The sequence below is a fragment of the Lutjanus erythropterus genome, chromosome 4 (assembly GCF_056507025.1).
Source record: "Lutjanus erythropterus isolate fLutEry1 chromosome 4, fLutEry1.hap2, whole genome shotgun sequence".
NCBI classification, from domain to species: Eukaryota; Metazoa; Chordata; class Actinopteri; order Lutjaniformes; family Lutjanidae; genus Lutjanus; species Lutjanus erythropterus.
This window is the reverse complement of record NC_139320.1, coordinates 30,382,061-30,399,981: the sequence shown is the minus strand read 5'-3', so window position 1 is coordinate 30,399,981 and position 17,921 is coordinate 30,382,061. Positions and strand designations below refer to the sequence as shown.

The 17,921-nt window shown below is 40.3% G+C and overlaps 1 protein-coding gene across 1 annotated transcript in view; it reads left to right on the top strand.

The window, feature by feature from the left end:
- Positions 1-8,038: 8,038 nt before the first annotated feature.
- myo7aa (myosin VIIAa) overlaps positions 8,039-17,921 on the top strand; it is a 38,876-nt gene continuing 28,993 nt past the window's right edge. Inside the window, exons 1-12 of the mRNA XM_084717608.1 lie at positions 8,039-8,452; positions 10,043-10,156; positions 11,276-11,428; positions 13,841-14,025; positions 14,401-14,522; positions 15,054-15,196; positions 15,436-15,549; positions 16,066-16,134; positions 16,246-16,330; positions 16,564-16,640; positions 17,282-17,401; positions 17,757-17,899. Coding sequence (XP_084573734.1) covers positions 8,348-8,452; positions 10,043-10,156; positions 11,276-11,428; positions 13,841-14,025; positions 14,401-14,522; positions 15,054-15,196; positions 15,436-15,549; positions 16,066-16,134; positions 16,246-16,330; positions 16,564-16,640; positions 17,282-17,401; positions 17,757-17,899 — 1,430 coding nt within the window. The 5' untranslated portion in view covers positions 8,039-8,347. The remainder of the gene's footprint in view (positions 8,453-10,042; positions 10,157-11,275; positions 11,429-13,840; positions 14,026-14,400; positions 14,523-15,053; positions 15,197-15,435; positions 15,550-16,065; positions 16,135-16,245; positions 16,331-16,563; positions 16,641-17,281; positions 17,402-17,756; positions 17,900-17,921) is intronic.

The window sequence follows — 17,921 nt, the reverse complement described above, 5'->3', positions numbered from 1 at the left end:
TGAAGCAGAAAGGAGAGCCGGCCTGTCTGTGTTTTTATGGACGAGTTTATTCAGAGACACAATTAGCTTGTCACTATATCTCACCCTGTGACCTTTGACTTATCTAAATGATCAATCTAAATGCAAATGAGGTACACTGGAAGTGCCTTTGTCAATCATATGGCCTTTTAATATCTGTCTGCTTTAAAAAGCTCCCAACAGTAATTGGATTCATCTGAGTTTCAGCAGAGTCTCAGCATCCTCTGATAGTCTACTCTAAATGTTCTCTCAGAGGCTGTTTCATTCTCATAGGAACAAAATATTGGGAAACGCAAAAAAAGTGTAACTGTAAAGCACTGTGACTGGTGATAAGCACCAGCAGAGGGCAGACCTGTACCTGAGGAAGATGTCTCACCTGCAGACAGATAACATACAGTCTGCAGTAGTGAGCTGTGGTCTGTAGTGTACAGTAACAAACTGTGGAGAGAGCCTCTATAACTAGTAGTAAGCTTAGTGCACATTAGGGTAACAGTGTCCTACAAAGCTGTAGTTACAGCTTGGGACGAGCCTTTAAAGCCCATTTATTTCCCCTGACATACAAAAATAGATACGTCAAAGACAAAGAAGTGAAAAGTCTCTGACAGTAACGAACATAGTGATGCTGGAGAAGGGTTATAATAATAATCCTCTTAAGAAAGTGGTAAAAGCAAAGGCAGCACTGTAGCTTGTGATGGCCTGTGCAGCCATTAAATTCATCTTATCATCGTGTCCTGTGAGTCTCTCACTTGACCTATTGGCTACAGTGCTCCACTGCCACCATGACTAGCTTGGAACAGCTTCATTTTATCCATAATCATACACTGTCAGAAAATGTGCACGAATGCAGATTAAATGAGTGCAAAATATGAGCAGAAGGCTCCATTTGTATGTTTCTTAAAAGCCTGCTGGGACATTTGTTACAAAGCCCTCCAAGTCCTGAAAAATAATCTTGTGCACACACAAAAGATAAAACATAACTTGTGTAGTATCCTGATATGATAAAATATTGCTTAATCTTTTAAGTGGCTTTAATCAATAAAGTCATACATTAACAACAGATCACATGACCATGTCTCTTTGTAGCTTTAGAGCCATGTATGCATCTGTTTACCTTTGTGTTAAATTTGGTGTAATACACTTTTAATACACTGTGAGGCAATTGGCTATAATGGGACTGTAGTTAGACAGAAAGGGTAATGCAGCCAGGTGTGTTGCATGCCAGGTGAGGTGTACAGTTTGTTGACTGTGGCCATGGCGGCTGCACATTGTGTAGCAGTGGCTCAAATTCAGTTAATGTGGTTGTGATTGATGATGTGCTACTCGCATTCAAGAAACTTTCTAAATCTTTATGTAGTACATGAAACAGCATCTTTGTAATTGGTTTGAGGCCACAGCTGATACCTACAAGACATCAGTTAAGTTCAGCAACATGCAGCACCTCAGTGACTTATTGGAAAGGAAATATAATTTTCAGCTCATTGTTTTGGTTTCCCAGCACATAACTTACATGTTTTTGTTCACTCTTGCTGTCTCATGACACTGTTTTCAGCTACAGCAGGCAGGGTTTCAGAGGAAATGCTCTAAAAACCACCTGCTCGGTCCCAAATAGCAGAAAGATACATAGAGACCAGATGGTGAACACAGTGGACCAAAATAGAGCTCTATTTAGAGTTGATGGATACAATTAAGTAGAGTTCTAATAATCAATACTGTCACATTTTAGAGGCCTCCTGAACTTCATTCATCTGTAAACTCAGTGCTGTAAAACACGTTCTTTTAAAGGGAAAAAAAAAACGTCATACACAGGCAGTGATCAATTTCAAGTCTCCACTTTATTTAGAAGAAACAGATGAAAAAAATGTGTATTTAGAAAGAACTAAACTACCGGTGCTTCCTGAATGCTCCACCTGTCCTCTGTGTAGTTTGTTAACTTTCCACACAGGAGTGACATTAGCAGGCGTAAGTGAATACCCAGCTCATGTCGGCCTGAATTATTTACCTGAAGAAAGAGATGATGAGAACACACACCCATCCACCGCAGGCGGCATGGACATTACATCACTGCTGTCTGGTTATTACAGCAGCACCGTGGTCAGTCTCTATCACGTTTGTTTGAAACATAGTGTGTGTGAGATTATAGCAGTAGTCATGTAGTCAGTAGTCAAATTAAAAGTTTCAATATACTGTGGGTCATGGAGATTATTAAACAGGCTCAGGTTGATTCTCTGTTATAACATCAGAAAACTGCAAGGCCTGATTGTAACTCACTAAATACAAAATGAAGTGCTAGAGGAGTCTTAGAGAAGGAACCTGAATTATTACTTTTCTGTATCTGAATAATAAAGGTACATGTATGAAAATGCATTAGTGGAATAGACTAAGTACATTTACTCAAACACCACTAAGTACAAATTTGAGCTACTTGTATTTTATTTGAGTGTTTCCATTTTATGTAATTATATACTTCTAATACACGACATCTCAGAGGCAAATATGTGTGGTATTACAACTTTTACTTACCTGCTTTGCAGGGATGTACCTGATTATTTGACTAGTCGATTAAACATTGCTATGCTCACAACAGGAGTACTTATCACTTAAACTAATTATTCATATTTTATTACAATATTTTATAAAGCTGGTTAATTATTGTATTTAAGATGTTATGCAGACATCCACCAGTAGCTGGAGCTGCAGCCCTGGTAGGCAGCAGCCTCCCCTCCTCCGATGTAAACCAACATGATGCAAAGTGGGACAAAAATTATGTCTCATAAAACCAGTGTAGTTTTCACAGTATCTTGATCAAGAAAATGGAAATGAGGTTGTATGAAGTCTGGCAGAGTTGGGCAACCAAGTTGGCATATGACAATGACATCGTTGGTTTTGAGGGGAGGATGGGGTTTAGCTGTCCAACAACAGAAAAGCTGACTTGCTCCCCAGCTCACAACTCTAGTCGGCGCCGCTTCCCGCTGCAGCTCTGAAGGCGGCCTCCACCTGCCACACTCAGCCAAGAAAACTCTTCAGTGAAGGGAGCAGGCAGATCGGCTCTCACATTTCTGTGTCAGGTTTAAAAGGGCCTTCATGCCGTCCTAGTTGTGTTCAGCTTGAATGAAAGTTAGTCAGCGAGCTACACTGATGAAGCTAAGCTATAAAAACAACAGCAGCACAACTGAAAGACGCACACAGAAAAGAAACACCACTGTCACCAATTTAACAGAGTTTCTTGTTCACCTAACCGGGCAGGTTTAGAATAATAAATGGGACATGGAGGTGTATAACGTTGTGCAATGACCAGCAGCTACAGCTTTTTTTCCCTCTTCAACTAATCAAACACAGAACAAAACAGCCGCCCTACGGCAACTCTGAGGGGACATATTACCTCATATACAGAAGGCTTTTAGGTCACGATGATGCAGTGGTAAAGGGCTCAGTGGTCAGTGACTGTTTGGCACCCTGTCTGGCACATAACCACTTCACTGAAGCAATGCAAAATATCATTCAGTACATAAAATCAATTTCAACTGTTTTCCAAGTGTTTTCTCACTTTTAGACCTGTAAGATAGACTAAAGTTAAATTTCTGTTTAATCCACGGGGACACTGGTCATTAGAAACATCCCTAATTTCCAGTTGCATTACTCTTAATTTACCAGCAGTCATTAAAAGACTTCATTAGTGGTTTTCAAAGCAAATCATTTGAAGGAGAAATAATGAGGATTTACATTTTTGTTGCAACTTCACACAATTCTGTGTTACTCAGTTTATTTTTTAGAAAGTGTGTCTGCTTGATTTAAACTGAACCTTGTTGGTAAAACAGAGGTTCTCAGCAGAAAGTTAAAAGCCTCGGCCTGGAAAAGATCTAATAATGATGATCTGGATTTCCTGGCTGCTCTGACGTTATTGGAAGTAGAAGATGAGCAGAAGAAGATTGTTGTCGATTTCTAACACACACTGTTAAGCCTGCATGCTGAAAATCAATCTGATTTCTCTGACTGTCAGTGTGTCATGAACTAACACAGTTGTGTCCATTTGCTGTGCCGTCTGGTTAGTCGCCCTGGAGGCTTCATCGATCTTTAAACGACTTCTGTAAAAAGCCTCTAAAGGCCTGTGAGTTAAAACAAATCTCTGTCAATGAGAGACTGATGGTTGTGATGTTAGAAACATGACAGACACTCACAGCTTAATGACTGTTTGAGGCAAATTCGGGTCAGCCAACTTTTTAAAGTTTAGTTTATTTTTATAGGGATTCACCAATCCATTCTTTTTATTTTCACTTGTTCTTTTAACATTTGTGATTTATACACCAGATTAAAAATAGGCCAAAAGTCATCTGTCAGACCAAAATGAACACAGTTAGAACTACATGAGCTTTACGATGGAAATCTACAATAATATTGTGAATATTGTGCCTTTAACAGATCATGAAATATCCCACACTGAAGTTTCCTCTTACTTCACATAACATATGATTGTTTCACTAAACTTCAGCCTGCAGGATGGAACTTTGGCAGTGAGAGTAATTACAGACACTGTGGATGTGTCCCCATGACGTATGTCTGCAGTTTCCCGCCGTCCTGCAGCCTTCTCTGTCACTATGGTTACGCCCTCCTTTAGCTTTGGCAAACCAATCATTGCTGGTTGACATAAAAACCATCATCACAACTGATGCACCAGTGCGAGAATGTTACCACAGATAACGGACTTAAAACCGCTGGTAAACTAAAAAACACAGAGAGACTAACCAGCTGGTGGGTTAATCAGCACATTGTAAAAATTAAAAAGTTGAGAAAACTTAAAAATTCAACTGAGCCCAACTCAGATTCTTATGTTTTGAAAAAAAATTTACCGACTACTGATCTGTTGCTGAGATCATTTACTTTTCTTCTTTAGATAAACTTAAAGCTTTGAATTTTAGAAACTCCAAACATTGATTTTTTAAAATATTGAGAAAATTAATTGAAGTAGACGTAAATGTTAAAATGTTTATATTTTCTATTAAAACAATTTAATTTTTCAGGCACTAAAAAAGACATAGTGGGGTTCCCAGCTCTCTGTTATTTTTGATTTATTTAATTTATTCATTTATTTTTTATTTTTTTGAGTTTCTAAAAACTCACTCAAAGATTCAAGTTTATCTAAAGGAGAAAAGTAAATTATCTCAACTAAAGATTATGGGTCAGCAAAACCTTTTAAAGTTTATTTCAAAACTTAAGAGTCTGAGCTGGGCTCAGAACTCAAGAATTGAAATTTTAAGTTGTTTCAACTTTTTTTTTTACAGTACATTGTGTGAATTCATTTGGCAAGGGCTTGAAATTTACCACACATTCATTTATATACAAAAGTCCCATACTTTAATTAATTCTATTGCAGATATATTTTTGTTTTTCTTCACAGAAATAGTTTCTAGTTAAGTAGCAACTTTTTGATAAGAGATGAAATTTTAAAAAGGAGAGGATGATGGGAAGAAGAAAGCTAAAGAAAGACAGATGCAAAGAAGAAGAAAAATAGAAGAGAAGACAAAAAGACAGACACCAAACAGATCCTGTCTGTTAAATAATTCAAAATGTGGTTTCTGATGTTGCTGTTGGCTTACTCCCTCACTGTGTGTGTGTTTGTGTGTGTGTGTGTGTGTGTGTGTGTGTGTGTGTGTGTGTGTGTGTGTGTGTGTGTGTGTGTGACAGGTGCTTGGTGGTGTAATGTTCAGGTGGCTCAGTTTGCCAGACGGAGTATTTACTTGATTAAACTGACATGTATGTAACACACACTCACACAGCCATTCATCACACACGCACACACACACACACACAAACCCAGAGTCACCATCTCACACCTCATGCTACACACCATTAGCATTCTTTCAATGTTTCTGTCGTCTTACAGAGGAGGAAGAAAGGAAACAAAGAACAAGACAGACCTAAAGCCAAATGCTAACATCCTCATAATGACGATACCAGACCATGCAGACATTCTCATCACAGGACGTCAAACATTGGCGCTGCTCTGTCATGCTCCTTCAGATAGGCAAGGTTCCATTTAGCTTCTGTATGCAACGTTTCTGTCAGGAAGCCTTTCTACCAAAGAAACATTTGCAGTTTGTTCAAGTTTAAACACCAGAACTACCTGGTTAGGTTTGGGAAAAGGTCATGGTATGATTTACAATAAGAACACTACATTAGGTAAGTCATGTGATGTCAGTGAAGTAAGTCATGTGATGCACGTAGGTTTATGTAACCTGTGGAAAATCCTGTGTGTGTCTGACCCGTATATCCAAATCATCACCTCCATACAGACTTTCTCTCTTTATAATGCTGATGTTTACCATGGTAGCATGAGGCTGATGGGAATGTCAAGAGTTTTGCAGGTAGTTTGTCAAAAAACAAAATATGGGACAAAATAAAATTTTGGCCGGATGATGGTGACAGAGCAGGTTGTAGCTTAAAACAGAGGAACTGGACAGCAAGATGGAATAGTAGCATTTCCAACAGTGTCATAAACATTGTTTATTGTCCCAGACCAGACAAACAAACTTTGAAGCTGATGGTGTCTTTTCACTGCTGGTAAAGAGGTGTGTAACTTAGGGAACTCAGATACCTGTAAATTTATCTCCTGTATCATTTCCATGCATGAGAGCAGCTCCCTCCCTCTCCTTGCTGCTGCCGCGGACTTCAGCGCTTCACTTCCTGTCAGAGAAGTACAATGTTGTCCTGCCAGTGACAGCACCACACCATAAAGCACTCATATGGGTCGTGTTGGAAGGCAATGATAGAAAATATGTTTTCACAACTAACATACAACTATTAACCCTAACCTAAAGTGTCAGTATTTGACTACTTGGAAATAAAAAAAATAGAATTGCACATGCAGAGAGGCAAATTGCTGCACTAAATGAAACAAGCTGCTAAGCTAAATTTAGCATTTGACTTATCTTAGCTTGTAAATTATACACACATTTACAAATCTCGTAACCCCATACATCTGCTGACATTTCACCATGTGTTGTGTTTGCTGGTGAGATCATGGTGTGTTTTTAATGTTGTGTTACAGAGTTTGAGGAACTTTTCTTCCATCACTGTTTCCCTCCTCTGATTGAATGTGTCACTTCTGGCTACAGTGTCCCTAATTGGTATCTCATTGGTTGTGCTTCAAAAAGTCAGTGGCAGACAAGGTCAAAGTTAAAATGATTTGAATCTTGAGTGCAGCATATTTAACTTAATTTATTTAATGAATCATCATTTTTTATTAATTGTATTTTTCCTCTTTCTCTAATATCATCATTGTATTGAACTAATTTGTACATTTGTTTTTAATGTATCATTAACACTTAATACATTAACGATTGACGACATTTAACACATTTTTGTGTACCTTACTGTAAAGAGTTGCCATTATTTTTAGTTTTTATGATTATTATCAGAATCAGAAATTATTTATTGATCCCAGGGGGGAATTGTTGATGGTACACGTGCTTCTGTTCAAGAATAGTAAATACATGTATAAGGATAGAGAATTATAAGAATAGAAAATAAGAAGTATGTAATATCAATAATAACAAATATACCATAAGAAGCATTTAAAGGTGCATGTGCCTCATCTACAACATTCTGCACAATCTGCAGAATGTATATTGCAGTAAGAAGCTGTAGTGTATTTATCTACAGAAATCCAACACCATAGGACACACCTGAGGAGGAAGTGGCATCTTGTTGCCATGGGCGACAGGGGAGGTTGTGGGGGGGGTTAACAAAGTGTCAGTGTGACAGAGAGACAGGGAGAGAGAGCAGGAGGATTGTCCCAAAATGTTCCTGCAGGGAAACTTCACAGTGATCTGAAAGTTAGCAGAAGACTGGATTTTGGACTTTTAACTTCTAAACTGATTCCTCAAAGAGGACAAGAAATACACAGAGAGACAGGACAGAACAGGATGTTTGACCCTGTTAGACTCTAAGGCGTCTGATCTTGGACCTGATTTTCTTGATATATTTTTTTTTGCCACCACTTAAAGGACATTTCAGCTTTTTTTTTTTTTTTTTTTTTTTTTTTTAGATGAGCACACAGAAGAAAAACAGAGGTGACATGTGACTGTGATCTGCTGGAATTGAACCTGTTCAACCATGAAGATTTTAAACATTTCAGTGTTTTCATGACAGTTTTCTGCACACGTGTTGCCCTTTGGGCCTCACCTGTGTCTTAGTTTGATATTTGGATATTTGGACCACTCGTTTGTGTCAGGATCAAACACAAACAGATCAATTTGTGTTGAGTGGAATACACAACTGCTACCTTTGGATATCATTATCAGAGTTTGTGTGAGTTTGTAGTCGGCACGCAAAGATGTACAAACGCCGGGACTACGTGGAACTCTATGAGAAGGATCTGGCCAAATGGGCTCTGCTACGGAACGTCAACACTGTCATGAAACACACCACACTGCTGCCGGTACGAAAGTGTGTGTATGTGAGAGAGAGAGAGAGAGAGAGAGAGAGAGAGAGAGAGAGAGAGAGAGAGAGAGAGAGAGTGTGTTTTAAGTGACATGAGTCATGATTGTAAGTCTTTATTCTGTGGTTTTGTGTTGCGTAGGAGATGTGCATGTGTCCCTTTGTTTGATGCATCAGATATTAATTATATTTGTTTGTAGACTTGATGTAATATTTCTGTGTGCGAGAGAGAGACAGAGAGAGTTTTGTTATCTAATATTACATAACTGTTAGTTAAAATAATTATACACAAATCACAAGAACGTGGTTTTCTGTTATGAGTCATGAATCATAATTGTATATCTGAAATCTGTGTTTATAACATACCTTAGTGCGTGTGTGTGTGTGTGTGTGTGTGTGTGTGTGTGTGTGTGTGTGTGTGTGTGTGTGTGTGTGTGCCCTGCATGTTATTACAAACAGTTGTACAAAAGCAACAATTTGTGGCTGTGTTTGTGAGCAACCAAAGACATCTTCAGTACAGCAGTTACAGTAACTCTGGTATTTTTAATCCAGGGCCCAGTTTTATTATATATTTTGGGGTCTAAATGACTAATAGGTACAAAAAAAACTTGGCCCGATAGTGGCCTGAAAAGTAGGCCGCCCCGAAAAGTGCTGCAGTGGCAACAACATAATTACCTTGCGAGGCAGTTGGATCTGGATTTGTGAGATCACGTGAGGATCCATCTTGCCAGGATTCAAGTTATCTGTATCAGTTGGCACCAAGAGTGATGCAGCCAATCAGCTTCCTAGGAGGGACAGGCGTGGTTTTAGGTGTGATGACAGTGAGAAGCGTCCACTGTCTGGTGTGGTTAGTTTGTTAGTATTATTTTGTGAGCCGATGGAAGTAAGTAAGGAGTGAGGCCAATCACGTCCTTCTCACCTCCTCATTTTCAAACACTTACAAGGTGAAAATGTGACACTTAAAAGTTTGAAAGGAAACTCTTCATGTAAATGCATCTGCTAATGGCATTCATTCACCTCCCCTGTACTGACCTTTCTTTCCTCTCCTACATATTGACTGTCTGCTGGTTAGATGTCCTCCCCGTCCACCTCGACAAATTCCTGGTAGACACATTTTATGTTTTGCCTTTTCCAGACGCTTCCAGTCCAGGCTGGACTGTCTGCTTAGACCAGAAGATCATCTGGGGTTCATTTTACCTTTTTCACACTGCACCATTTATTAAAAGTAAGATTATATGGAGATTTATTTAACCCAAAGTCTGACAGTGTTGGGTTAAAAAGGGTCACATATCTCCAGACTGCATTAAGTCTGGTCAAAGTGCAGCGTGAAAACAGTTATGATTCAATGATTTAAACAATCCAATCATGGGTTCTGATCATCTTACCAATATAAACTCCAAATGGTAAACTTATCAATCACATTTATGGATCCTAATGAAGGCGTGATTCTCCTCTGGTTCTGATTCCTGCGATCATCCTTATTGTTGTCATTCTGATTTAAAAGTTTGATTCTTTCTCTGACTTAAAAATGATTAATTCTGATCCCAAATCCTAATCCTGGAGTTGGTTTTAATTCTCAGTTTCTTTCCAGGGCGACTATGTCTGGTTGGACCTGAAGTCCGGTCGGGAGTTTGAGGTGCCGATCGGTGCAGTGGTCAAACTGTGTGACTCAGGACAGATCCAGGTGGTGGACGATGAAGGAAATGTAAGTGCTGTCTGCTACATACTTAAGGTCTTTTATGTTGTGGGGAGCACGTTAGACATACCTCGTGTTGCACTTTAATTAACCTTTGCCATTTTATTTGACTTACTGAATCATGACAAACTATATTAGTGTTGTAAAAAAAAAAACAGAATGAGACAAAAGAGTAGTGTCTGTGGCATGTATGCTGTTTATTCATGGTCCAGTAGGGTTGTGACTCGGTTGACTATGGTTCACTCTTTTGCTCAACTATCAAGAGCATTTTGGGGTTCTTGTCTAAGAACACTGTAACCACTTATCCATCCACATGGGAACTGTTCTAGTTTGGTCCACGCACCTAATTTTGAACCCGTTTGGAGCATTTTGACCAAAAGTAAACGTGTTCAGAACCCAAAAAGTTCCAGCTACACCAAAATATAGCAAGTTTTCCTTAACCTGAAGTGCAAAACGAAGTGGGTGTGTCATATTCCACTGGTCGTCAACCTCCATCAATCCTGCATCCTTGATTACAATGGCTCGGCTCAAAACTGGCGAAAATCTCACCAGATGGTTTAAAAGTTCCAAGGATCTTGAAATGAACTGGTTCAGGAACCAGACCTACTTTTGGTGGAAAAGGGGTACTTGATAGGTGGAAAGGAATAGCAAGGGACTGAACCACCAACCCTGCATTTAGACAAAGCCGATTGTCAGACCAGCACTTTGCATGGTGGCTCGCTGCAATCAGTGTTTGAGAGTGTGTGTGAATGGGTGAACAAGAAGGAAATTGTAAAGCACTATTCAAATGCTGTCCAGTTAGAGTTAGAGTTGTATTATTGTCTGCAGCTGTCAGTCATGACACAAAATCTCAGTTTACTGCTGTCTGTACCATAAGCTGTGGGTTATCTATGTAGAGGGGGCAATAAAAATGTGTTGTTGTTTGCAAGCTAACTAATGAACCTTTGCCTTTTAAAGTTGAAGATGGATTTACATTCTGTCAGCAGTTCATGTGATCCAACATAAATGCAAAGTGGATATAGGAATAATAAAACTGTTGTGTTATTTCACACTTTGTTTAAAAACTCAGGTAAGTGTGATTCTTTTTTCCTCTACAACCCACCATCATGTCCCCTCTTCCTCCTCCAGGAGCACTGGATCTCCCCCCAGAATGCCACCAACATTAAGCCAATGCATCCCACCTCCATCCATGGTGTGGAGGACATGATCCGGCTGGGAGACCTCAATGAAGCCGGCATCCTCCGCAACCTGCTCATCAGATACAGAGAAAAACTTATATATGTGAGTACTGCTGCAACACTGATACTGCACAACTACAACCTGCCTGGCAGACTGCTTCTTACTAGTAGATCTCATAATGATTGATGACCTCTCAACTTGTTGGATGAATATTTTTCTTTAAAATTTGTCAGAATTGTACAGATTGCTAGATTTGTTAATACCAGGTGTCATACAGCTCATATAGCTAAAATTAGTACCACTAATGTGGAGAAAAATCTTTCATTGAGAAAACAGTATTAAATCTAAACATTATAAGTTTTATTTCCCATACTGTGGGATTATGTATGTGCTCTCTCTCCTACAAATCCTGCTCTTTCTGTCCAGCCCTGTCCTGCCTGCTAGAAGTTATGTTTCTAATGAACAACAACAGATTTTCTTTTAACATAATGAAAAATGTTGTTAATTAACATAACGGGCAAGTCTTTTCCTAACTCACATCCTAACTGTAATAACGTCCAAGATTGGTATCTATATCAGCATGAATGTGCACCCGAAAGCAAGCAGCTGACAGGGGAAAGTGCTCACTATCATCAGAGTGTTTTTGTTGCCAAAACCCAAAAAGATCTTTACCAAACCCGACCCTAAAGTCCTGCACTTTAAATACCTGCCTTCCACCGCAAAAGAATCCGGTGTACTTTATAAATGTATTGTTTCAAAGAAATGTTGTCTGTGAACGTACCCAACACAGACAAGGACAATCATTCTGTTGACATTATGACAGTAAAAATGGAAAACCTGCTAGATTGCTAACTTTGGAATGGTTCATAAACACTGGTGCTACATTAACTGCCTCTTTAAGGACTATTAGAGCTTTGAAATTTATTCAGGGCTTGAATGGTCCTTACTATCACTCTTTCAGTATTATCTCACAAATCCAACCTCATAAGTCTGGTGTTGGCTTTTTTTCTGCCCTCATCTTCATTTTTTGCTTCTTTACTCTCTTTATTGCCCTACTCGCTGTCCTCCTTCCTTCCCGCTCTCCTCCCTCACCCTGTTTCCTCTGAAGACAAATTGTGGTGGCAGGGTAAGTCAGCTCCTGCACGTCAAGCATGGCTGAAGAGCGATCTGACCTCAGCTAGAAATGATGCACACCTTTAATGCAACCCCTGCACGGCCTGGAAAACAGCGGGATGCAGTATATTTCCTTTTCAACTTTAACTGTAAACTGCACCAATGTTGCATGTTTTGAATGTTTCGTGTTAGCAAGTAAATTTCTAACTAGCAAATTTCTAACTAAAACTCATTTTTCTTTTTATTTTGCTCTGCACAAACATTGCATGTTTTTGTCATAAATGGCTGCTATCAGTGAGTGTGACACTTCCTGAGTATGTCATAACTCAAAGGCCTGGAGGGGAAAAGAACAACTTTGGAGGTGTCATGTTTCTGCAGGACAAGTCAAAATGCTTTACAGGACTGATTCACTTAGCTGTAACCAAGCTGCAGCCTGGGCGCATGTTGATTTGTTTCCAACATGGCCGTCTGTTCTAGCGTTGCAAACACCGATACGTTCTCATTGTCATCCTTCACCATGTGAGCTACGAGACCCGCGTCACCTCATCTCCCCTCCGCCGGCCCCAGCTCGCCGCTCTCTCCGGTGACGCTGCTGCGTGAGCAGACGGCACAGAATCTGATGTGTTTAACCAGCACAGCCTCATGCCAACGTGTGTAACAGACCTGCGGATCCACTGGAGGATACCGTGTCAGTGTCACGTTTTGTCTCACCTAGGTGTGAAAAGTACACATGTGTATGAAGGTGCAGCACCAGCAGGGGGTGATAAGGACGACCGTATAGGACGTATGAAGTATAAAGAGCAAGAAAGTCGACAGGCAGAGGCAGATATTACGTCTGGAAATAACCAAATTATTTTGTCGTGTGTTTTCTAACATTAGTGTATTTACCGAGTTGTAAGGTTTATTTTCCTTCCTGACTGTCAAAAGCCATGTTTCTATCAATGTATTTTTCTGCACTTTTTGAAGTAGTGCATTAGGAAAGGTTGACGGAAACAGTGAAATTTGGAGGGAAAAGTTTTTACACTCACTTGAGGTTTGTTTTTGCCTTTTTCAAAGAAGAGAAGAGACAGAGATGGAAATATAAGACAACAGACTCAGAAGGCAGAGCAGTTCAAAAGAAGTTTTGCACAAAACTCAAAAGCTTATGGAGAGTAGGCAGGCACTGACTGGCAACTTATTTTGCAAAAAGAAAAAACACATCAGACACCATTTGCTCCTTGCAGAGCATTTTATATTGTTTAAAAGTTGACTGGAGATCTGAATATTTCTACCATCCCTGTCTAACTGATTATTTGCATGAACCTGTTCAAACTGGCTCAAACCTTCAGGCTAACAGCCCCAGTACGAATCAATCATCATCATAGCCTTAGAAACCTCTAAACCCTCTTCCTCTGTGTGCAGACATACACTGGCTCCATCCTGGTGGCCGTCAACCCGTACCAGCTGCTGCCCATCTACACGGCCGACCAGATCCGCCTCTACACCAACAAGAAGATCGGTGAAATGCCTCCTCACATCTTTGCCATCGCCGACAACTGTTACTTCAACATGCAGAGGAACAACCGTGACCAGTGCTGCATCATCAGGTGGGAAAGAGCTCAGACTGCACTCGCCAAAACTGTATGTGACGAAGATCTCAGGTTTAGTAACTACTGAAAACTATTATACGGGTAAGAGGGCAGTTTGGTACAGATGGTCAAAGTCTTTTTGAGATTTTGTGATCCTCAAACTTTTTATCTTGCACCATCATCAGGTCGAACTTTTAATTTGTCAGATGCTTTGGTTTATGATCAAGTACCTACAAAACTAAAATGGATTGATTATAAGCGTAAGCACACACATTTATGTCTTATTTCCACTGCAGAAACTTTCCGCAGGGAACTTTAGATGGAACTATTGACAAAAGTACAGGTATTGATCTCTGACAGTTTTGTCAAAAACTTATGTGTGTGTCTTTATAGCGGTGAGTCCGGAGCAGGGAAGACAGAAAGCACCAAACTGATCCTTCAGTTCCTGGCAGCCATCAGTGGTCAGCACTCCTGGATAGAACAGCAGGTCCTGGAGGCCAACCCTATACTAGAAGGTAGGAACACACACAATCTCACACACACACACACACACACACACACACACAAATGTGAATTTAGATTTTCATGCCTTTCTGAGTTATGAATGCATCCTGAGTTATGTGTTGGTTCTCAAATACTGCAGCCATTAGGGTGACAGAGTTTACAGAGAATATATTAAGGTTTTCTTAAAAATACTCTCACATGGGTGCCCCTATAGCTCAGTCGGTAGGGCGGGCGCACCATGTATTGAGGCTATTAGCCCTCTGCAGCGGCCACTGATTCGAATCCCGCCTGCGGCTCATTTGCTGCATGTCATCCCCTGTCTCTTCACCCCCCTTTCCTGTCATACCTTCAGCTGTCACTGTCAATAAAGGCAAAAAAATGCCAAAAAATTAACCTTTAAAAAAAAAAAAAAAAATACTCTCACATGTCAAACTTAATAAAAACACACAAATATGCACAAACACGCACCGCTGGTTTATACACATCTATCTATGAATCCATATGACATCATTCATCGCTGGTTTCTATTGTTCCTCTTCCAGCCTTTGGAAACGCTAAAACAATCCGCAATGACAACTCGTCTCGTTTTGGGAAATACATCGACATCCATTTCAACAAGAGAGGAGCCATCGAGGGAGCCAAGATAGAGCAGTACCTGCTGGAGAAATCCAGAGTCTGTCGACAGGTACACGGCACCGAAACATCACGCCTGTTCACCTGCTCAGACTCTAAACTCTGAGCAGGGATTTTCTCAGCAATTACTGTGACTAAAAAACTACGATCTAGTTTGTTGTGTGGCATTTAAGTAACCCACAAATTCTGACAAAATAGCAAAATGAAAAAAATTTTCATTGAAATATGAGTATAATATTTATCAGCCTGTCTCTGTGCTGCTGTAACATGATGTAACGTCTCTCTCTGCAGGCCTTCGATGAGAGGAACTACCACATCTTCTACTGCATGCTGAAGGGCATGACTGCAGATGAGAAGAAGAAACTGGGGCTGAGCAAAGCCACCGACTACACCTACCTGACCATAGTGAGTCTTCCTCATGTTAACTGTGTCAGTCATGTCATCATCAACCTGTCAGCTGTTCCTACAGTTTAGACTTTTACCTTTGCAGCAGGTGAACAACAGTGTCAGCAGCAACATGTTACGGTGGCCTGGTAGCTCAGGCTGTGAGTCCTCTGCAGCGCCTATGTGTTCGACTCCCACCTCATATAAACATAATCCCTCTAAATCATCACTTGTGACCCACTAGGAGTGTGTGCTTGTGTCTGTATCTGCAGAGAAACTGCCCTGCATTGGTGTGTAGCCCCCAGCCAATACAATGCATGCACAGATTTTGAGGTCAGAACTTTATAAAAAAAAACATAGTGAGCAGGAGGAGCAAAGTAGTAGATTCCAGCTTTTAAATAAATAATAAAGTACAAAATACTCTTATAAAGTATTGGCCTTGACAAAGTGATGATATTTCATATTTGACTGCCCAATGTGTTTTTTTTTCTTCTAAATCTGAGTCCATTTCCCATCCACCCCTCTGTTTGTGTGCAGGGTAACTGTACAGTGTGTGATGGCCGAGACGACATGAAGGAGTACTCCAACATCCGCTCTGCAATGAAGGTACTGATTAAAACCTCGCACTGATTATAGTGCAGCAAAAAGATACCAGCTCCAGGTGTGTGTAACTTTATCACATCTTTATTTATCTTGTCTTGTCCTCCTGTCCTGCAGGTACTGATGTTCACAGACAAGGAGAACTGGGAGATTTCTAAGCTGCTTGCTGCTATTTTACACATGGGAAACCTCAGATATGAAGGTAAAGTTTAAAGAAAAACATTTTTCAAGATATTTTACAACTCGGTTTAGCAGTTCAGAGTGCATGGAGAAATTCAAACTCACCAGGAAGAAAACATGAACACTATTCTGTCCTTTTTAGAACATGTGGTGCACCTCATCCTCTAGTGGCCAAAATTAAGTATTACAACAACAAACACTGATCCTAACGGGGGAAAAAGTTTCATTACACTCTGTTGACCTTTGACCCTGCAGCTCGTACCTATGACAACCTGGATGCCTGTGAGGTCGTCCGCAGCCCTCATCTTACTACTGCTGCTACACTGCTGGAGGTGACACACACACACACACACACACACACACACACACACACACACACACACACAGCTGTTCATCCACAGGAGCTGAAGTATAATAATGCACAGATTATGACACAATGAGCCCTGATGGACACAGAAGCATGAAAGGTTCCAGCTGTTCCAGCTCTGTTGGTCTAAAACTGGACCTGAACTTCCTGTAAATCCAGCACAATCCACACCGACACTCCTCGTCATTTGTCCTCCTCATTATAGCAAACTGTGATCCAACTCAGGCTGTAGTTTATTACAGTAGAACTCAGCTCTCTGTGTTATGAAGAGACAAATAAACTAAAATAAATATCGATGTCGGGCTCTCAAAAGGACGTTGATCATTTTAGATTTTTCACTTCAAACAGAGGCTCAGATTCAGCAGCCTCTGGGCCTGGACCTTTGGTTATCCATTAATTCCTGTGATCGTTGTAAATCTAAACCTTGAGCAGGATTCAGGTCAGGTATTTTGACAGCTAACCTTTCAATAAAAGCAATATATTTGCAATAATCAATAACCTGAAATTATATTTTTAATTCTCTGAAATTACTCTGTGTGTGTGTGTGTGTGTGTGTGTGTGTGTGTGTGTGTGTGTGTGTGTGTGTGTGTATGTGTGTGTGTTCAGGTGGACGGTAAAGATCTGATGAACTGTCTGACCAGCAGAACTCTGATCACCAGAGGAGAGACCGTCTCCACGCCGCTCAGCATGGAACAAGCTCTGGATGTACGGGACGCTTTTGTTAAGGTACAACACTTCATTATCAAAACTGTCTTTTATTAACCTCTGTCAGTCAACACAGTGTCATGTACGACCTTAAATATCAGCAAAAACTGACTAGAGACTAGAGATATGTTGTATGTTTTGTTGAGTTGTGTGTTTTGATTATCCCAAATGTCTCTAACGATGTTCAAACCCAGAAAAATCTGCTGTTTATTCAAGGTAACAGTCTGTTTCATTTGGTTGCCTGTCAGTGAGGTCAGTCAGTGAACATCACTAAATGTAACATGAATAAAATTTCATAACGTGTGTGTGTGTGTGTGTGTGTGTGTGTGTGTGTGTGTGTGTGTGTGTGTGTGTGTGTGTGTGTGTGTGTGTACAGGGAATTTACGGCCGTTTGTTTGTGTGGATCGTGGAGAAGATCAACGCAGCCATTTACAAGCCGGTGACCTCACAGCTCAAAGCCATGAGACGCTCCATCGGACTGTTGGACATTTTCGGCTTCGAGAACTTCACTGTCAACAGGTGCAGCACACACACACTCACA